The following is a 22749-nucleotide window of genomic DNA, read 5'->3' as shown; positions in this document are numbered from 1 at the left end:
CTATGGATGGAGGTTCATGACATTGTACAGGAGACAGGGATCAAGACCATCCCCAAGAAAAAGAAATGCAAAAAGGCAAAATAGTTGTCTGAGGAGGCCTTACAAATAGCTGTGAAAAGACGAAAAGCAAAAAGCAAAGCAGAAAAGGAAAGATATACCCATTTGAATGCAGAGTTCCAAAGAATAGCAAGGAGAGATAAGAAAGCCTTCCTCAGTGATCAGTGCGAAGAAACAGAAGAAAACAATAGAATGGGAAAGACTAGAGATATCTTCAAGAAAATTAGAGATACCAAGGGAACATTGCATACAAAGATGGGCTCAATAAAGGACAGAAATGGTACGGACCTAACAGAAGCAGAAGATATTAAGAAGAGGTGGCAAGAATACACGGAAGAACTATACAAAAAAGATCTTCATGACCCAGATGATCACAATGGTATGATCACTCACCTAGAGCCAGACATCCTGGAATGTGAAGTGAAGTGGGCCTTAGGAAGCATCACTATGAACAAAGCTAGTGGAGGTGATGGAATTCCAGTTGAGCTATTTCAAATCCAAAAGATGATGCTGTGAAAGTGCTGCACTCAATATGCCAGCAAATTTGGAAAAGTCAGCAGTGGCCACAGGACTGGAAAAGGTCGATTTTCATTCCAATCCCAAAGAAAGGCAGTGCCAAAGAATGTTCAAACTACTGTAAAACTTCACTCATCTTACATGCTAGCAAAGTAATGCTCAAAATTCTCAACAATAGGTGAACCATGAACTTCCAGATGTTTAAGCTGGTTCTAGAAAAGGCAGAGGAACCAGAGATCAAATTGCCAACATCCGCTGGATCATCAAAAAAGCAAGAGAGTTCCAGAAAAACATCTATTTTTGCTTTACTGACTATGCCAAAGCCTTTGACTGGGTGGACCACAATAAACTATGGAAAATTCTGAAAGAGATGAGAATACCAGACCACCTGACCTGCCTCTTGAGTAACCTATATGCAGGTCAGAAAGCAACAGTTAGAACTGGACATGGAACAACAGACTGTTTCCAAATAGGAAAAGGAGTACGTCAAGGCTGTATATTGTCACCCTGCTTATTTAACTTATATGCAGAATACATCATGAGAAATGCTGGGCTAGATGAAGCACAAGCTGGAATCAAGACTGCTGGCAGAAATATCAATAACCTCAGATAAGCAGATGACATCAAGTGAAGAAAACTAAAGAGCCTCTTGATGAAAGTGAAAGAGAAGAGTGGAAAAGTTGGCTTGAGGCTCAACATTCAGGAAACTAAGATCATGGCATCTGGTCCCATCACTTCATGGATGGGGAAACAGTGGAAACAGTGTCAGACTTTATTTTGGGGGGCTCCAAAATCACTGCAGATGGTGACTGCAGCCATGAAATTAAAAGACACTTACTCCTTGGAAGGAAAGTTATGACCAACGTAGACAGCATATTAAAAAGCAGAGACATTACTTGCTAACAAAGGTCCATCTAGTCAAAGCTATGGTTTTTCCCATAGTCATGTATGGATGTGAGAGTTGGATTATAAAGAAAGCTGAGCGTCAAAGAATTGATGCTTTTGAACTGTGGTATTGAAGACTTTTGAAAGTCCCTTGGACTGCAAGGAGATCCAACCAGTCCATCCTAAAGGAGATTAGTCCTGAGTGTTCATTGGAAGGACTGATATTGAAGTTGAAACTCCAATACTTTGGCTGCCTGATGCAAAGAACTGACTCATTTGAACAGACCCTGATGCTGGGAAAGATTGAAGGCGGGAGGAGAAGGGAATGACAGAGGATAAGATGGTTGGATGGCATCACTGACTCAATGGACATGAGTTTGAGTAAAATCCGGGAGTTGGTGATGGACAGGGAGGCCTGGTGTGCTGCAATCCATGGAGGGTTGCAAAGTGTCGGACATGACTGAGCAACTGAACTGAACCAAACCATTTTGTGCCTTTGGTGCCCTAAAAAGCTTCTGGTGGAGGGCAAGGCTCAGGGTAGAGAGATTCTCAGTAAACATTTACATCTTGACTTGACTTTTGACTAACGCCAGTGATACCATGTTTTAGGGAACAGCCAATCCTGAAGGTTACATTTCCACGCTTCCTGGTTCCAGTGTGGTATTCCACTGGCCTCGGAATGACTACGATCAGCTGTTATGTGTCCGGCTGATGGATGTTCCCAATTGTATTTGGTCTGGAGGCTTTGAAGTCAACAAGAATAATTCCTTCCATATCAACATGAGGTGAGTCCAGAGACTATATTTAGTCAAAAAGTAGTCTTGTTTGAGGTGTGGCAATATAAATAGTAAGCTGTAAATACCATATAAATTTCAAATATTTATAAAGCTGTAAATAGCAAGTAGGTACTTTTAGTAAGACTACTCTTGATGAGATGGGCACATATGTTTCTGACTGAAAGGTCTTAAAACTGCAAAGACTAGGCAGATAGGAATGAACCTTTTTATGGAATGAGCTAAAAAGGGGCATTGGCAGTTTTGACCATTGTGCAGTTGCTGTCGTCTGAGGTCACATGTCCAGGGAGTAACACTGAGCTCATGGTTGCCTGCAACTCTTGTCAGCATTCAGATGGCAGCTTTGATTATGTTTTTGTCTGTTCTTGCACACTGTACAAGCTCTTCTGTCATTAGATGCCATTCCAGTAAATCTCCTGGTCATCTTTGCCCAACCCAGTGACCCTCAGATCCTTATTAAGAAAAATCAACAAAAGCCAGGGTCAGTTAGCACAGGATGACTCTTTTTTCTTTCATCCAACGCTTTTTTTTTTTTCAATGTATTAAACTTTCAAAAGATTGTGGTAAAATGCACATACCATATGAGAAAGATAGCATAACATAAAGACCCAGACATTATTTTGTGTGCCTCAGGCACATAAAGTAAAATTTACCCTCTTAGCCATTTTTAGCTTTAAAAGTGTTAGGTACATTCATGTTGTTCAGTCTCCTAAACTCTTTTCATCTTGTAAAACAGAAACGCTATACCCATTAAACAACAACTCCTCATTTTCCCTTTCTTAACCCCTGGCAACCTTTGTTCTCCTTTCTCTATGAATTTGACTACTCTAGGTACCTCAGATAAGTAAAATCATACAATATTTGTCTTTTTGTGACTGGCTGATTTCACTTAGCATAATGTCCTCAATGTCATCCACATTGTAACATGTGTCAGAACTCCTTTTTTTTTTTGGTGACAACATTTAATTTATTAGATTTTATTTCCCTTTAGTGCAGTGAAATTCTATTTCATTCTTTCTTCTTTTTAATTTCTTCAAGTATAACTGATTTACAATGTGGTGTCAATTTCTGTTATACAGCACAGTGATTCAGTTATATAAACATGAGATATATGTTCTTTTTCATTTTCCTTTCCATTATGGTTTATCACAGGATACTGAATATGGTTCACTGTGGTATACAGTAGAACCATTTTACATTCACCATTTATATTTCACCATTTTACATTCTTGCAAAGAGCACACGAGGGTCCAGTTTCTCCACATCTGTACCAATGCTTGTTATTTTTCTTTTTTTTTTGATAATAGTCATCCTCATGGGTGTGAGGTGGTATCTTATGGTTTTGATTCTCATTTCCTTAATGATTAGTGATGCTGAGCTTCTTTTCATGTGCTTGTAGGCCATTTGTACATCTTTTGACATGTCTGTTCAAGTTCTTTGCCTGTTTTTTAGTTGGATTTTTGTTGTTGTTGAGTTGTAGGAATCCTTTATTCTGGATACTAACCCCTTATGAGATATATACATGCGTGCATTCTAAGTGGCTTCGGTTGTGTCCGACTGTCTGCAACCCAAGTCTGATATATGAGATGTATGATTTACATATATTCTCTCCCACTCATATGTTGCATTTTTACTCTGTTGACTGTATTCTTTGACATATAGTTTTTAATTTTGATATAGTTCAGCTTGCCGATTTTAACTTTGGTTTCCTGTGCTTTCTGTGTTGTATGCAAGATCATTGCCAAATCAGTGTCTTGAAGCTTTTCCCCTATATTTTCTTCTGAGAATTTTATAGTTTTAGCTTTTCTATATAGATCTTTGATCTGTTTGTATTCATATAAGGTTAAGAGTTCAATAGAGACATCAGTTTGCCGACAAAGGTTCACATAGTCAAAGCTATGGTTTTTCCAGTAGTCGTGTATGGATGTGAGAGTTAGCCCATAAAGAAGGTTGAGTGCTGTGCTCGCTTCGGCAGCATATATACTAAAAAAAAAAAAAAAATTGGAACGATACAGAGAAGATTAGCGTGGCCCCTGCGCAAGGATGACACGCAAATTCGTGAAGCGTTCCATATTTAAAAAAAAAAAAAAGAAGGTTGAGTGCTGAAGAACTGATCCTTTCGAACTGTGGTGCTAGAGGAGACTCTTGAGAGTCCCTTGGACTGCAAGGAGATCAAGCCAGTCAGTCCTAAAGGAAGTCAACCCTGAGTACTCACTGGAAGGAAGATTGCTGAAGCTGAAGTTCCAGTACTTTGGGTTCCAGATGCGAAGAGCTGACTCATTGGAAAAGACCCTGATGCTGGGAAAAATTGAGGGCAAGAGGAGAAGGGAGTGACAAAGGATCAGATAGTTGGATGGCATCACTGACTAAATGGACAAGAGTTTGAGCAAACTCAGAGAGATAGTGAAGGACAGAGAAGCCCTGGCATGCTGCAGTTCATGGGGTCACAAAGAGTCAGACACGACTTAGTGACTGAACAATAATAGAGTCCAACTCTATTCTTTTGTTTGTGGATATCCAGTTTTCCCAGTACTATTTGTTGAAAAAACTTTCTTTTCCCTATGGAATGATTTCTACACCCTTGTCAAGAATTATTTGACCCTATATATGAGGGTTTATTTTGGAGCTTTCTAGTCTATTCCTTCATATTTTGTCTTTTTGCCAGTGTCAGACTGTTTTGATTACAGTAGCTTTGTAATAAGCTTTGAAATTAGGAAGTGTGAGACCTCCATCTTTGTTCTTTTTCAAGATTATTTTGGCTATGTGGAGTCCCTAGAGATTCCATCTGAATTTTAGGATAAATTTTTCTATTTCTGGGGGAAAAAAACAGTTGGAATTTTGAAGAGCATTATATTAAATCTCTAGATCTACTTTGTGTAGCATTGACATCTTGACAATATTAAGTCTTCTAAATCCATAAACATGGGATGTCTTTCTGTTTGTTTCTGTCTTTAATGTTTTTCATCAAATGCTTTTGAAGCCAAAGAGACTGAAATCAGTGCTAGTTCAACACATCTAGAAGCAAAATTTAATTATTTATACCTTATGGTGAGTTCTCTTTGGAGAGAACACTATTACAAGGGAACAGAAAAATGGGTAATTTATTAACAGATGATTCAGAATAATATTTATATTTGACTTTTTAAAAAATGCATTGTCTGAGGTTTGTCTTTGGTTTTGTTTTTGTTGCTGATGTGCCTTTCTTAATTATCTTTTGCCCTGCTCCTTATTAGAGCTAGTTGCATCTGGTATAGTGGTTTTCAAGCTGTGTTCCTAGAATTCATACGGGTCTAAGGAGGTGATTTTATAGGCCAGGTGAGTGAAGTGGACAGGGCCCCAGTGCCCTCATCCTGACTTCAACCCAGAACTCCTGTCTCATAGTGTCATATGTTCCCCACAAGGTTGGGGTGGGGGCGGGCAAAGTGAGGAATTTGCAGCTAAAACCACCATTGATTTATACACTGCTTTGGTGGAGGCAGCCCAGGTCTGTTGTGTGGTATAAAGCCAATTCAGAATTAAACAGAAAAGTTACTCATGATTACTTAAAAGAAGAAGAAAAGAAAGGAAAGAAAGGTGTGGAGGGTAGGGGTGGGTGATACCTTTTAATCCCTTTGAAGTAGTTTCAGTGTGTGGCCCTAAACTACTGAGCAGGGACCTGGGCCAGATGTTTCCTTTACTTTCCTCAAGTTTTCATTTTGAAACAATTTAAACCCACAGAGAACTTGTAGGAGTAGTACAAAGACACCCCTCCTTTACCTACATTTCCTACTTTTCAGCATTAGCTCTGTTCTTGTTCTCTCTCCACAATGTATTCACATACATCATTTTTCCCTAAACCATTTGAAAAATGAAGTCATCATAATACTTCAGACATAAAAAATTTGTCACCTATCGTTACACACTGAAGAAATTTAATATCATGTTTTTAAGCATATAAAATGTCCTTTAAAATGTTCTTCACAGTAACCCTGCTTCCCAGATCTGGGGTCCAGTGAAGGATCATGCATTTTATTTGGCTGGTGTGTCTCACCTGCGTTAATCTAGAATGGTCATCATCTCAGTTTTCCTTTTTTGTCTTTATTAACGTTGACATTTTTGGAGTCCAAGCCAGTTTCGTATAGAATGGTTTGTTTTCTGGACTTTTCTGATGGTTTTCTATGTTTAAGTTTGGGCCTGACATTTTTGGTAAGAACACTACTTCTGCGGTGGTGTATATTTCCCCTTACATCTTGTCAGGAGGCCTGTGATGCCTGTTGGTTCCATTATTGATGTTAAATTCAATCGTCATTCGGTTTAGGTGCTGTCCACCAGGTCTCTCTTTTGTAAAGTTACCTTTTCTTTACAAACAACACTAGTCCATTGTAGGGATAATTTGAACCTTTTTATATACTCACTTTTCACAAAACCTTTCAGTCAGTGGTTTGGTGGTTCTCACCTGAATCATTTGTTACATTAGTGGTTGCAAAATGGTGATGTCTGGTTCTTACATGTCTTCTACGTTTAGTAACTGATATTCTTCCATAAAGAAGAGCTTTCCATTCTCTCCAGTGGTTTGTCCATATTTAAACACACACACACACACACATTATGATCGCATCTGGTACCTCCATTCCACAGGATTCTTCCTCATCTTCCCTTATCCTACAGTGTGAACCCTGTTCATCAATAACATCAACATATTAGTTTGAACCATATGAAATTCCTCTTTTCTAGGTCAAAAGTAGTCTAGTATCAACAATTTTATGTGTTCAACCAATATTTACTCACTTGTTGCACTGACACTATGACCCAAAACAAACCCAAAGTAAAATTTGTAGATCTCATATAGCTATGGCATGCTGTTCAAAGTTGCTTGAATGATTTCTTTTTTACTGTGTGATTGTACTGTCAATTTCTACTTTTTAAATGTGGTCAAAGAACACACAGTGGTAATTGTGAGAAGTGTGAGAAGAAAGTGAGTTGGGAACTTGTTCCCTACATTTTATGCAGCCTCTATGATTTCCTTTTGCTGCAGGGATACTCTGGGAAAATGCTTCTTCCTGCGTGTGGAAATTACTCTCCGAGGAGCTACCTATAGGATCTCCTTCAGTGATACAGATCAGTTACCCCCTCCTTTCCGAATTGACAACTTTTCTAAGGTATCAAGGGGAGTTGAGAGCCAGTTTGGCTCTTTCATATGTCAGAAAGTGGAGCATATACTGCACTTAAGATGATGATGAAATACATTGTAAACTTGGGTTTGAAAGAAGCTGCACAGCGGTCTCAGGAATTCTAACCACTGGGAGGTGGTTTCTGCTGGTCATTTTGATTGCTGGGCAACCTTGTCCAGAAGTGACTTCTCAGCTCCCAAAAGTTACTTTGACCAGATGGTTTGGTTAGCATGGGGCCCTCTGCAGACACACTATATAAACAGAGAAATCAGAATCAGATTGACAAATGCCCAGTAGAATGGGCAGTTCTACTGATGCTTTGTTAACAGTGAGCTCCCTTCTGAATCTTCCAAGTGCAGCCAAGATGGAGGTTGTTAGATTCTGTTTTAAATTATGCCTTATGTCTTATAATTTGTAACTTTCCATAGCTGAATCCCAAGATTTTTGTTCCTTTCTTTGTTCATAGTGTATCCTGGGCATGGTGGGGTGATACTAGATGCCACTGAAAGAACAGAGTTGCTTTCTCTAGGTATTTGGTATGGCAAAGCTTCTCAAAAGCTTTTACCCAACAGACTGTGACCCATGTCCTCTAACTGGTGGGCTTTTTGCAATTTTGAAGATGATTAGAAAGGCATTTGAAGAGGCCAGCTGTTGAGCCTTACTTGTGGTTTTGTACCCTGTATAGCATTCATTTGGGAAAGATTTGGAACCTAAGAGGCACTGAATCACTTCCCAGCATCACCCCACTGAATGAAGGTTCTCCTTATTCTCCGCCGTTCCTGTAGGTCCCGGTTGTCTTCACTCAGCATGGCGTTGCTGAGCCCAGGCTCCGCACTGAAGTGAAGCCCATGACTTCCTTGGATTATGCTTGGGATGAACCCACCCTGCCACCTTTTATTACTCTGACTGTTAAAGGGGCAGGTTCCTCTGAGATCAGCTGCAACATGAATGATTTCCAGGATAACCAGCAGCTTTATTATGAAAATTTCATTTACATTGCTGCTACATACACGTTCTCTGGGTAAGTCTGGGTTAAATTACTGTTCTTGTAAAGCAGAAAGCTCTAATTATTAACTGGTTTTAAATTTTAAGCAATTCTCAGAAGGCTGAGGGATGAAGGAAGATTCCTTCCATTCTTTACCAAATCCTAGGCTCAGACTTTATCTTGAGAGCTCTTTTGTCTAAGCCTTGTCTTCTGGCTAGAGTAAAATTTATCCAAAGAGGCAAGACTCTTCTTTTTTTAAAGAGCTTCCTAATAATCCATTCTAGTATTTTAACAACTCTCCTTGGGCATTGTTGTTGTAATAGCTTCAACTTCTCTTGCTTTATGGTGATATTTCTTATGCATTTTTTAAACTTCTTGCTGCTAGCTGCTAGTTTTTATTTGTTTTACCTCGTTCCTTATTTGAAACTGACTAATCTTCATCCATAATTACTCGAATCACTGTTCTGATCCTCTTCTCCCATTGAGAACACTGATTAAGCAGACACTTTAGGGTCTTCTTAATAGTCACCTAAAGGCAAGCAGAGGAGTTTAACCTGACAGTAATTACAGTTGCCTCAGAATTATGATCTTATGATCTTCACTGTTTGTCTGATTAGTTAGTTGTATTTAGAAAAAAAAAATCAAGCAAGGAGTAGTCAGCTTGTTCTAATTCTGTTAGGTTGGTACATGGATAGGTACATAGAGATTCAGAATATTAGGCTTTCAAGAGTAGTCATTCCACCAACACATAAATACAGTTGTTTCTGTGCTGATCACAGGGCCAATTTTAAAGTTGATCCATGAAGATACTGGGAAAATAGCCGAATCTTTAGCATTCCAAATATAAGTCACCTTGTGAACAGTACATTTAAAGTCCTGTTTATTTCCAAAATGTCCTAAATAGTTTTGCTTATGAAATATTTTTATATGTGCCTGAGGCCCCCAAGAAATTGTCTGAGTCTGTGCAGCATCTCTTTCATCTTCTTAGACCCTAGGTTTCACTAATAATGATATGAATGGCATGTTTGCTTTGATAAGGTTTTAGTGCCTGAAAAACCAGTCCTTAATCTGGTTGCTATGCATGTTTTTCTCTATACTTCCTCATGTTCTGGTAGTTACTAAGCTCTTTAACTGAAGAATCCTAGTGGAGACTTAGTAGTGTCACAGGTTGAGCAGATATGAATAGATAAAAAGAGAAGTTTCTGGGAATCTAGTGTGCTAAGAGGCTGAACTATATTTTGGAGTGTAGTGGATCCTATTTCTTTGCATCTTTGATGAGAACTAATGACGAGGAAAGAGACTAGGATTTTGTTTTTTTGAATTGAGGCAAAGTTCATAAACTGTAAAATTAACCATTTGTAAAGTGATGAGTTTGGTGGCATTTAATATATTCATGATGTAAAGCTACCACCTCTAGTTCCGAGACAGTTCCATCACTCCAAACCCTAAGTAGTTACTGCCCAGTAAACCTTTTCTTCCAGCCCCTGGAAATCACAGATCTGCATTCTTGTCTCTAAGGATTTACCTATTCCAGATATTTCACATAAATTATCATAAAATATCTGACCTTTTGTGACTGGCTTATTTCACTTAGCATAATGTTTTCAAGGTTCACCCACATTGTAGTGTGTGTCACTTTTTCATTCCTGTTATGGCTGAGTAATACTCCATTGTACGTCTATACCACATTCTCTTTGTCCATTCTTCCTTTGATGGACGTTTGCATTGTCCATACTTTTTGGCTGTTATGAACAGTGCTGCAATCAACATGCCTGTACATGTGTTTAAGTGCTTGTTTTAATTCTTTTGTGTGTATACCTTGGGGTGGAATTGCTGGGTTCTATGGTAATTCTTTGTTTACCTTTTTGAGGAACTGCTGTACTGTTTTCCACAGCAGCTGAATCATTTTATATTCCTGCCATCAATGTGTAAGGGTTTCATTTCTTCTACATTTTCCGCAGAGCTTGTTGTTTTCCACTTTTTTTCTTTAATTGTAACAATTCTACTAAGTAGGTAGTGGTATCTCAGTGTGGTTTTCATTTGCATTTCTATACTAGCTAATGACATTGAAGATCTTATCATGTGCTTATTGGTCAGTTGTATATCTTTTTTTTTTCCCAATGCTACATAGCTTGTGGGTCTTGAACCCTGGCCACTTGGGCCATGGCAGTGAAAGGTCTGTGTCCTAACTGCTGGACTACCAGGGAATTCCTCATTTGTATATCTTTGGGGAAATGTCTGTTCAAATCCTTGTCCCATTTTTACATTTGATTTTTTTTTTTTTTGCCTTTTTATTGTTGAATTTTACAACTCCTTATGTAATATGGCTGCAGATCCCATATCAGATACGTGATTTGCCACTATCATCTATTCTGTGGGTTGTGTTTTTACTTTCTTGGTAATGTCTTTTGGAAGGATAAAAGTTTTCAATTTTGTTGAAATCAATTTTTTTATTTACTTGTGCTTTTGATATCATGAAAGCTAATTTTTAACTTTGAATTTTTCAGTCCCTTTTTTGATGATAGAGATTAATGGAAATAGAATAATCTAAACAAAATCTCATCAAAATACCCTAAAGTATAGTTAAAGCTGCAGCAATTCCATAAAACTTAGGATTCTTAAGCCCAGAGAAACACAACAGGGTAGAATTGGAGGAGGTGATTATGAACCCTTTGTTTTCTTTTCATCCTAAAGGAACTTCTGATTTCTTGCTAAGATGTGAGGATGCAGTAACGCTGATCCTCTTCCTGGCAAACAGTAGAGCCAATTCTTGGACCTTTGGAATGTCTGGATTGGTTTTTGTTTTTTTCCCTCTAAAAATATATAGTCATTCTTTTATGTCAGAATCTCACTTTTATGTATATCTTCTGACAAATGAATCTTTGAATTATGCAGGAGAACAACACAACCTTGATCTTTCTGCAGCTTGAGTCAGACTTTTTCTTTCATGATTAAAAAAAAAGTTTTCTATATAGTGGAGGTTTAGGCATCTGCTTATGAATACTTGAATAAATACATGTGTGTGGGGTCGGGAGGGTGTGTGTGTATTATGACTGTTACTGTTTTTTCAATTCTAGTTTACAGGAGGGGACAGGACGGCCTGTGACTTCCAACAAAGCCATTACTTGTGCAGAGCTCGTCTTGGATGTCTCACCGAAGACACAGAGAGTCATTTTAAAGAAGAAGGTAGGAGAGCCTAGAACTTTGAGTTTAGAATAAAAGTTAGAATAAGAGATAGGCTGCCTGGTCCATCCCCTCCTTTTCCAAACAAGCAGGTGGAGACCGAGGCCTGGGCTCAGGGTGGAACTTGGGTGTCCTGACAGCTCCAGTTAGGGTTCTCCCCTCTGTCCTGCGATGCCTACTGTAGGAACCCTAAGTCCCTCTCATCTTTGATACCCTTCTTGGAGAACTCAATTCTTGAATTTATTTTTTTCCCCAAATTTGTGATTTGTCATTTTCCTTACTTTTTTTCTATTGTAACACTCCCCTAATCTACTTTTCCCTGAACTCAATGGAAAAATGATCACAATGACAGTTTTTTCCCTATTTATGGCAGCACTCTTTTCCAGTTTAGGAAAATGTTTATGCTGTTAGATCTAGATATTGAGAGAAAGAGTAAACTGACCAGAAATATTGTGACTGACAGAAGGACTAGAAAGAAATAGCTGAGTCTTCAAAATGAACGTTGTTTGAGATCAGAGGTGCAGAAAATCACTAAGAGGAAGGAGATCACTAACTAATTATTTGAAACACTCACCCAAGGAATGTGTTCCAGAAAATTTTGCATAATGTAAGCTATGTAATCCATAAATAACCCTGACAGAGGAAGTGTGTTCACCGTGTGAGTGGCCCTCATACTAACGGGGAATGTGCCTCTGTCACCTGAAGTGGCGTCACTTGTGGCAGTGGGTAGTGCAGGCGGTTGGTGACTCATTTGGCTTTGAGGTTGTACAACTCTTCTCACATCTTTAATGGGGGGGGGGGGTAGATTCAAGTTATTTCACGTTTTGCACATCAGATGAAACTTTGATACATGGATTTTTAATTCAGTTTTATATTTTTTAACAACTTTATTGATACATAATTCATACACCATACAAATCTTCCATTTAAAATATACAGTTCAGTGGGTTTTAGTATATCCGCAGTATGTACAACTATAACCACACTCAATTTTAGAACATTTTCATGACTCAGGAAAGAACTCTGTATCCTTTAGCTATCTCATGCACATACCCCATATTTCCCAGCCGTAGGCAATCATTAATCCACTTTCTGTCACTATAGACTCCCCTGTTCTGGACTTCCATGTGAGTGGTCTTCAATGAGGAACTTCTTTCACTTATCCTGATGTTTCTAAGGTTCATCCATCTATCAGTCTACCAGTACTTCTCAGATTCCTTACCTATCTAAGCCACTAGGGAAGCCCAGTACTTCTACATGTATTTCTGTATCACACCATTTGAATGCCACATAATGCAACTTGGCTTAAAATGTTATCACACTCTTTTCTATAAGACTGTCTTAGATACATTTTAGAAATCAGATTTGGGAATGGTGATGAGTAAACAGAGCATGTGCCAGAGGATGTTTAACTACTGTATAATTGTGCTCCTTTCACATGCTAGTAAGGTAATACTCAAAATCCTTCAAGCTAGGCTTCAGGATTGTGTGAATCAAGAACTTCCAGATGTACAAACTGGGTTTAGAAAAGTCAGAGGAACCAGAGATGAAATTGCCAACATTCACTGGATCATAGAGAAAGCAAGGTAATTTCAGAAAAACATCTACTTCTGCTTCATTGACTACATGAAAGCCTTTGACTGTGTGTGCTGTGTGCTTAGTCACTCAGTCGTGTCCCACTCTTTGCAACCCCATAGACTGTAGCCCACCAGGCTTCTCTGTCCATGGGGATTCTCCCCATGGACAAGGATACTGAATGGGTTGCCTAGCCCTCCTCCAGGGGATCTTCCCAACCAGGGGATTGAACCCAGGTCTCCACATTGCAGGCGGATTCTTTGCCGTCTGAGCCACCAGGGATCACAACAAACTGTGGAAAATTCTTAGAGAATGGGAATACCAGACCACCTTACCTGTCTCTTGAGAAACCTGTATGCGAGTTAAGAAGCAACAGTTAGAACCTTACATGGAACAATGGACTGGTTCAAAATTGGGAATGGAGTAAGACAGGCTGTGTATTGTCATCCTCTTTATTTATGTACTCATGCAGAGGACATCATGTGAAATGCCAGGCTGGATGATGAATCACAAGCTGGAATCAAGATTGCCAGGAGAAATATCAACAGCCTTAGATATGCAGATGATACTACTGTAATGGCAGAAAGTGAAGAGGAACTAAAGAGACTCCTAATGAGGGTGAAGGAGGAGAGTGGAAAAGCTGGCTTAAAACTCATCGTTCAAAAAATTAAGATATGAAAAAAAAAAAAAGTTAAGATATGGTATCACTTCATGGCAAATAGAAGGGGGAAAAGTGGAAGCAGTGACAGATTTTCTTTTCATGGGCTCCAAAATCACTGCAGACAGTGACTGCAGCCGTGAAATTAAAAGATGCTTGCTCCTTGAAAGGAAAGCTATGACAAACCTAGACAAAGCATTAAAAAGCACAGACATCACTTTGCTGACAAAGGTCCATATAGTCAAAACTATGGTTTTTCCAGTAGTCATGTATGGATGTGAGTGTTGGCCCATAAAGAAGTCTGAGTGCTGAAGAATTGATGCTTTCAAACTGTGGTGCTGGAGAAGACTCTTGAGAGTCCCTTGAACTGCAAGGAGATCAAAGTCAATCCTAAAGGAAATCAACCCTGAATATTCATTGGAAGGACTGTTGCTGAAGCTGAAGCTCCAATACTTTGGCCACTGAATGCGAAGAACTGATTCATTTGACAAGACCCTGTTTCTGGAAAGATTGAAGGCAAAAGGAGAAAAGGGTGACAGAGGATGAGACGGTTAGATAGCATCACTGACTCAGTGGACATAAATTTGAGCAAACTCTGGGAGATAGTGAAGGACAGGGAAACCTGGCATGTTGCAGTCTATGGCATCACAAAGAGTCAGACACGACTTAGTGACTGAATAGCAACAACAATAACAAAAAGAGACCATGAGGTGTAGTAATTGAAAGTAAACAATTTTCTTGACTTCTATTGAAAATTTTGAAAAAGGAAATTTTGAAAGGCAGTAATTTAAAAGTCTGACAGAAATCAGGGAATTGGGGGGGTGGGGAATGGAAGAGTCCTTGGAAGTGATTCAGATGACCTTCAAAGAAGTGTTCACTTTGATGAGGATGTTAGAGTGAATGAAAGTCAACTCAGGATAAAGATGATTTTTCAAGTGGGATGTGATCACAGTTGTGATCAGAAAACACGAATCATGAATATTCTCGTGATTTCCAAGGCCTATGGGACTGTTAAGTAAACAAAAACAAAAATTTTTAATTAAATAGCAAAAAGTATTTTAATAAAAATTTTAATTTATACACTTTCACGTTTGTTATTTCACTTGATGAAGATGAAAACTGGTAAATGAGAGGGCAGGTGATAAGTGAGTTACATTGACATCTAAGGCTAGACAGTTCTTTGAATAGGTGCTAGGAAATGGATCTGTGCATTTAAATTAGAAACCAGGAGTAGGAGGTTGACATCTTAGGTTTTTGTTTTTTTACTTTTTATTTTGAAAGTATCTCAGATTTGCAGGAAACTTGGCAGAAATTCTGTAGAAGTGGAGTCCTGTTGCTGGTGATTTTAATGTTAGCACTTGCTTAAGGTGGTGTCTGCCAGTCTTCTCAACTGTGAAGAAGTTTTTCTTTTTCCCTGTATTTAGTAAATATAAATACCTTCGAGAGGTACTTTGAGACTCTGTAAATATACTGTTCCTCATCAGGTTTCCTATGTATGTATGCATGCATGCATGCATGTGTATTAGCTTGATCTTCCAAACAGAACACTATAAACGATGGAAATTTATTTCTCACAGTTCCTCTGGAGGCTGGGAGGTCTGAGATCAGGGTGCTGGCCAGTTCGGTTCCTGTAGAGGGCTCTCTTCCTCGTTTGTAGACTGCTGCCTTCTCACTGTATCCTCAAATGGCAGAGAAGCGCCGGGCAGGGGCGAGGGGAAAGGAGAAAGCAAGCCCTTTGGTGTCTAAGGGCGCTGAGCCTGACAAGACACCCCCACTCTCATGTCCTCATCTAAACTTAATTACTACCCAGAGGCCCCATTTTCATCACAACTGAGGGTTAGGTCTTCAGCATAAGGGGTTTGCAGGGCCCAGTTCGGTCTCCAGCTTTGTGTATGTCCCCATGGCTTCCTGTCTTATTCAGGGTGTTTTCTGTTAGTGTCAGGATTTATTTTTACCCTCAGTTCTCCTGTTTGGCTGGTGGGAGTGCCTTTAGCCTTCTGTGTCCTTTGACATAATGCCCCCTCGTTCCTTGAGCACTTTTGTACTTTGTGACACAGCAAGTTATTTTGGGCTCATTTTATATGTTCCCTGCAGCATTCCTGGAATTTGCCACTTCTTTAAGGAACCCTGATTCCTTTTATCAGAGAATGGAATTTAGAAACTTCAGGTACATCCATTGGTGCCCTTGTTGCTGTTGTGTCTCTGATCCCAGACCCTCTCAAGGGACAGACCTAGGGGTTGTATGTACACATGGCATGTATATGCACACACAGGCACATATATATCTTAGTATATACATAACATATGTGCATATGCATACATATATCTTATGTGTGTATTTATATATTAAACAGATTTCTCTTTCTCTGTATATTAAAAACCCACAGTGATAGTTCTAATTCCAGTCCAGCATCACAGAGCTCATTGTAATTTTTTCCCTTTTCATATTTGTGACTCCCTTGTCCAGTACTAACAATGTACTTAATTTGATCAGTTTCCCTGAATGTAAGCTATGCACTTTCACCACAGTTGTGCCCCTGCCCCTCCCCTGTGTGGATGCACCTTGTTACCTCGCATGGGCTCTGCTCGCCACATTCTGGGCAAATTCCCTACCAGCCCCTACCCTTCACAGGAGTACCCTCCTCACCTAACAACCCATCCTAGGCTCACCTCCCCGGCCCCATTATAATCCATGGGTGACATGGATTATCACCCACATGTGTTTTCACGTCCCACTCAGGGTCGGGCCACCATAATACACCCACCCACCGTCATGTGTCCCCCAGGTATCTCCTTTCTTCTGTCTCACCTAAAGTTTTAGGACTAAATTATATAGGACAGGGGCAGGGGAAGGGAACTGGAAGGAGAATGGTGCATCTCAGATTTTTAAATGAAGGTTTGGGTCCTTTCCAACGATGATGAGCCTGTACATATGGGCAGGCAATAGTGGAATCCGTATATGAAGACTTGACTCCACCTGGCATTTGGGCTTTGATTCCCAATCTGGAACACCTCCAGGAAAACTTGAGATGCGCCATGTGGTTTTGGTGCTCTGGATAGATGTGTTCCCTTACTGTGAACTGAGAAGGAAGCATGTGGGGATTGCGGGTGGAGCATGCAGCTGAGGTCCATCTGTGTTCACAGGTGCAGGAGGCAGTAGCACACAGTAGAAAAAATGTCATATCTTTTAGATTTGAGTTCTGGCCTTGCCATGTAAAGGTGATATCTACTTTCTCACATTCCTTCCTGAGCCTCATTTTCCCACTGATCTTCCAGGTTTATGAGAAGGATCAACTAAGATACTATACATAGCGTGCTGTGTAAAGAGATGTAATCATGATAACGTTGCCAACATTTATTGAGACATTACCCTGTGCCAGGCACGTACACTTAATCACAAGAACCCTCAGAGGTAGCTTAATTTCCCTGTTTGAAAAATCAGCAAAGACAGGCTCTGAGAAATTTAGTAACTGAGCCAAGGTCACTTAGCTAGTAATGAAGCAGCTGGGCTTCAAGTCCTGGCATTCGACTCCAGCAGTCATACTACTTTCTCAGCTTTTACTTTGGAGAATGTAGCGGAAAAGCTGTTTTTCCAGTGTGAGGTAGTGTGTGGATGCGTTTGTGGAATCCAGAGTATGATCCTGACAGGTCTAGCTGGAGTATTCATTCCCATAGAAAGAGTCTTCTCAACGGTTTGGTGTTACTGAAATGGAGTTATGTGGATTGTTAGAAAGGTGGTGTGGCAGAGTGGTTAAGTGTGTCCCTGCACTCACCCTGTGGGAATTCAAACCTTCACTCTGCCACCTACTCGTTATGTGACCGAGCTGGAGTTTCTTTATCTCATTGAGACTTAGCTTCTTCATTTGTAAGTCAGGGAAATAATAGTATATACTTCACTGGATTGTTTTGAGGCTTAAATGAATTACTGTGTGTAAATCACAGTGATCAATCAGTGACTGACACATAGTAAATATTCATAGTAAATAACATAGTAGACTTTATTACTATTATTATTGCTTCTCATGAATTGGCCTGGAAGTCCCAAGTGCTGTTTATAAAATATTGCTAAGGAGAAAATATATTTAGAATTAGTAGCAACAATTTAGTATAATTTCTGAATATAATCAGCTTAATACTGAACGCAGCTGACCTGAGAATTGGAAACCATCAATGTAGTAGGTATCACTTAGTAGCTCAGTCTTGTCTGACTCTTTGCAACCCCATGGACTGTAGCCCACCAGGCTCCTCTGTCCATGGGGATTCTCCAGGCAAGAATACTGAAATGGCTTGCCATGCCCTTCTCCGGGGGGATCTTCCTAACCCAGAGGTTGAACCCAGGTCTCACACATTACAGGTGGATTCTTTACCATCTGATCTATCAGAGAAGCCCTCTATGTAGTATGCATCCATGATAAACGTGGGATGGGGGAGAGCCCTGGTAAATTCTTGTTGTCTGCCAGTTACGAGCATCACAAAAGACCAAGTGTTGAGAATATCATATATACTTTATATAATTGGATCTCTCTTCCACGTAAGGCATGGAGGGTTACTACCAGGAAGAGCAGTTAACAGCTACTGGAGGGAATTAGATTGAACCTCGACTCACTAGTTTGCTCAGAAAGTAAAGTTTTAAAGTTTACATTATTTGGGTTTTTTTTATTGTTTCAAAGAGTAGCAGGTTTCATCCAAACTGCAACTGGGAATTGACAATAATGCAAGTTTGAATTAAGCATCTGTTAGTATCTAATGTGGACAATGTCCTTTTTAGTACAGTTCCTCCTTGAGAATTCATCCAGCCCTTGTCTGGAGCTGTGTCTGCACATGATGGCTCTTTCTGTCTCTGCCCGACAGGAACCAGGGAAGCGCTCTCAGCTGTGGAGGATGACTGGAACAGGCATGCTGGCCCACGAGGGCTCTTCTGTGCCTCACAACCCCAGTGAGCCCTCGGCTGCCCGCTCTGCCGAGGGCTCTGCCATCTTGGATATAGCTGGTCTCGCTGCAGTCACTGACAACAGGTAACTTTCTAGGCAGCTTCTGATTCAAGTTTACCACTTTCAAATTCAGACTCAGAGGAAATGTATACCCAAAAGCTATAGTTTAGAAGTGAAGTAAGAATTTGGTTTTTCTTCGACAATAGAATTTTATTTCCAAATATGAGTATTGGGTTTTTTGCTTTTAAAAGTTATTATGGAAATGCCCGTGGAGATGTTAAAAAAAAATCAAACAATAAGAAGGATATGTTATGAAAAGTGAATTTATTTTCAGCCAAACGTCTATCTGCCATTGCTCCCTAGAAGTGAATGTGCTCAGTCACGTTAGTCATGTCCAACTCTGCAGTCCCATTGACTGTAGCCCGCCAGGCTCCTCTGTCCATGGGATTTTCCCAGCAAGAATATTGGAGGCCCTCCTCCAGGGGATATTCCTCACCCAGGGATTGAACCCACATCTCTTGCATTGCAGGTGGATTCTTTACTGCTGAGCCACCGGGGAGGCCCCAACTGCTCTTGGCAAGCATCAGTTTGTAGTTGACAGGGTCCCCTCATGGTCATAAATTCAACCATACTTTGGGAGGCATTTCATGACCAGCGCTCCCTAGAAGGGAAAAGTTTGGTTTTTAATCTAATAATTTTGTTAAATCTTTTGAAAGCAGAAATAAATTATTAAGAAAATAATCAAATGTGTTTTTATGACTTAGCTCCTTGAATTCAAATCAGCTCTTTAACTTTGAATAAGTTATTAGCCTATACCTCAGTTTGCCCATGTAGTCAGTGTATGTTTTCAGCTAATACCTTGTTTATTTCCAAAATGACTTTATAGGACTTACAAGTTAAAACTCAATATAAAATAAAAGTATTGGAAATAAAGCAGAAAAGATTTTTGAAAATATTTTTAAAACCCTTTGCATACTGCCTGAGACTGCATGATAACTTGTCATCGTGAGAAAGCAAGAAAACACATATTTCATTTATTAAATTATGAATCCCTAAGTATTCGTATTTGTTGACCTCACTGCTTTCCATTTTATTTTATTCTTCTTTCCTCATCTAGAGATAACCTAATTGCCATAGGATTCAAGCGAGCTGTCTGTTAGATTTCCAGGGCAGAAGATATTAGAAGCAAGAAGAGTAAAACCCATCATCCTGATACTGTCTTCAGACCTGAAGTGTTTGATTCACAGGACTTGTTACTTTTTCCTTTCTTCCAGATACGAGCCACTAATGCTTCGGAAGCCTGACCGTAGGCGGAGCACAACCCAGACTTGGAGTTTCAGAGAAGGGAAGCTGACCTGCGGGCTACATGGGCTGGTGGTCCAGGTCAGTAGGTTTTGACATCCTCAGTTGCAGCAAGCAGTGGTTGAGCCTTTTTTTTTTTAAACAGAGTCTCATTTGGAATATCCATGAGATGTTGTTGAATGGGAAAAAAAAAAATTACAGAGCAAATATGTATTCTTTCATTTTAGTCAGGAAAACCATGAAACTTAGTGCATCTATGCATATTTACCCAGAAAATATTCTTGAAGGTGACATATAAGAAATGTTTTAGAAATGGTTGCCTCTGAGTGATTTCCCCCCCCCCCCCCCCCCCCCCGGCTTATTTGGATTTTTTTTTTTCCTTTGATGAGATAAATTACCTATGAAGTTTTAAAAAGAGAGAGAAAAATGTCAGCTAAAAGCTCACCATAAGTTAGACAGATTTGTTTTAGACCTGTGAAGTTAAAACTGTCTTTTATAAAGTGTTCTCTGAGATGGTAAATAATCACCAAGCGCTCTGCATGCTCCAGATTCTGTTTACTTGTGCATTCTTAGTGGTGCCCAAATAAACATTTAATTGTAGCAAATGTCAAAATTAAGATTACTGGTCAAATCTCCCCTGCCCTCAACTCAGCCTGTTCACCGCATGCAAAACTCCTGGGTACTTTATAAGCAAATGTGTGTTTGGAAAATTACCAGGAATTTGGATTTTCTCTCCTTCTGGCTTCAGGCCAAGAATGGTACCATGGCTCTGAGATGGGTAGCAGGGAAGATGTGTGAGAGGTTTGGGCATAGAGCAGAACAATACGTGTGACTGTGTATGCAGTTCTGCCTCAGTTTTACCCAAAAGGCAAACGCTAGAGCTAGGCTAGAGAGGTCTTAGTGTGTTTGACCTGGGGGAAACCTGGCCGTCCTTCCATAATGGGAGCTTGTTCTCCAGGGCAGCAAGTGAAACTGTAAGGAGCCTCGGACTGCTGTTTGGTGAGATTTATTTTCTTTATCTCTATTGCCCTGAGCTTTTTTCATCAAAGACAAGCTGCTTATATGAAACACACATCTGGAATGGATTTGTGATTTTCAATTAGCAATACAATTCAGACTTCTAGAGGCAAAAGAGGGCTTGTTATAATTGTTGGGTTCTGTGTCTGACCCTGACTTTACTTCTGGTTTGTTTCTAAAGCCCTTGTAATTCCAATTCTTTTAGAGCATCCCCCTGCCCCGCAAATCCCTTTCTGGTGTTTGTTGTTTCTTGAATCTATTTCATCATTTCTCTGGTTGTGAGTGACCCTATAACAACAGTATTCAACAAAGCAGAATGTGTTTTGGTTAGGGAAATAAGCTTGTTTCAATCTTATTATTCTGAATAAAGTAATTGATGGCATTAAAACATTTTCTGACACTGTCCTTATAAGGTTGTGTGCACGTTCTTCTAAACCTGAAACAGTCATAAAAGGTTTCTCCATGTTGAAATCTGTCCTATAAACCCAGCTCAAATTTTCCTTCTCATTACTTACTGTTTAAAAACTAACAAGGGGAAATCGAGACACTTGTGCTATCATTTTCTCCAGCCCTGTGTGCTCTCCCCCAAAGGCATCATCCTATAGAGTTTTAGTTTTTACTTGGGGCATGTGGCAAGAAGGTGCTTTTCTCCAAAGGCCCAAATAACTGGCTATCAATGACATCACAATTCCCTGTTTAATTTTAGAAGAGACACCATCTTTGATATTTGATGGTCCAGCCATATGCATGTTGGGGGAGGTTTTCCATTCAGCATTTGCTTTTTATTGGAAAGCTGAGTGATGGTGATAATTTTTAAATTTTCAGAATGTTTCAGATTTTTAAGACAGCCCTAGGGAGAACACTCAAAGAAACAGGACTTTCGGAACTTTTTTATTTTTTATGCTTATCTTAATGACTAGAAGTTATCACTAAGCTAATATGCTGTATTTGTGGAATTATCTTACCCAGAATTCCTTAAATTCATGCAGTATAAGTTTCCATCTTGGCCCTAGTAATCCTACTGTTTTTTTTATCAACTCTAAGACTGAAAAAACAGTAAAAGTTTTGCTGTATGTTGACCTTCAGAAGTGAGTTTAAATTTGGTGACTTGTTTCAAATGACATGTTAAATTGTCAAAGTTAGTGCCTTTGCCTTTTTTCATACATCTTTCCTCTGTCCTTTAGGCCAAAGGAGGGCTGTCTGGTTTGTTTGATGGAGCTGAAGTTGTTCTTGGTCCGGACACTTCCATGGAGCTTCTGGGGCCAGTTCCACCTGAACAACAATTTATTAACCAAAAAATGAGGCCTGGTTCTGGAATGTTGTCCATCAGAGTTGTTCCAGATGGACCAACTAGAGCGCTCCAGGTGATACTTTATTGTAAGAACTGACATGAAACTCAGTGTTCTCCCTGTGAGTCATTCAACAAATATTTATTGAATTATCTATGCTGAACATGAGGATATCTTGTCCTTGTTTATAAAATGGGGGTAAGACCTGCCTCACAAAGTTGTTATAAGAATTAAAGTATAAGTAAGATATGAGATGGTATTTTAAAAGGTATAAGAATTAATTTATTGTAACTTATAAGGAAATGCGGGAGACCTCAGTTTGATCCCTGGGTTGGGAAGATCCCCTGGAGGAGGGCATGGCAACCCACTCCAGTATTCTTGCCTGGAGAATGCCCATGGACTGAGGA

The 22749-nt window shown here is 39.6% G+C and overlaps 1 protein-coding gene and 1 non-coding gene across 7 annotated transcripts in view; both read left to right on the top strand.

Moving 5' to 3' along the window:
- VPS13D (vacuolar protein sorting 13 homolog D) overlaps positions 1-22749 on the top strand; it is a 266265-nt gene that overhangs the window by 122260 nt on the left and 121256 nt on the right. For all 6 annotated transcript variants that reach the window (XM_043924162.1, XM_043924159.1, XM_043924161.1 and 3 more), the window contains 7 exons: positions 2068-2243; positions 7267-7390; positions 8188-8423; positions 11465-11573; positions 18655-18818; positions 20009-20117; positions 22238-22417. In XM_043924162.1, coding sequence (XP_043780097.1) covers positions 2068-2243; positions 7267-7390; positions 8188-8423; positions 11465-11573; positions 18655-18818; positions 20009-20117; positions 22238-22417 — 1098 coding nt within the window. The remainder of the gene's footprint in view (positions 1-2067; positions 2244-7266; positions 7391-8187; positions 8424-11464; positions 11574-18654; positions 18819-20008; positions 20118-22237; positions 22418-22749) is intronic.
- On the top strand, positions 4228-4330 carry LOC122708357. Its single transcript, XR_006345142.1, has one exon. It is a non-coding gene; the product is annotated as a U6 spliceosomal RNA (small nuclear RNA).

This window comes from Cervus elaphus, chromosome 14 (genome assembly GCF_910594005.1).
Source record: "Cervus elaphus chromosome 14, mCerEla1.1, whole genome shotgun sequence".
NCBI classification, from domain to species: Eukaryota; Metazoa; Chordata; class Mammalia; order Artiodactyla; family Cervidae; genus Cervus; species Cervus elaphus.
The sequence above is the reverse complement of the archived record's forward strand: the minus strand, read 5'-3'. Positions and strand labels throughout refer to the sequence as shown.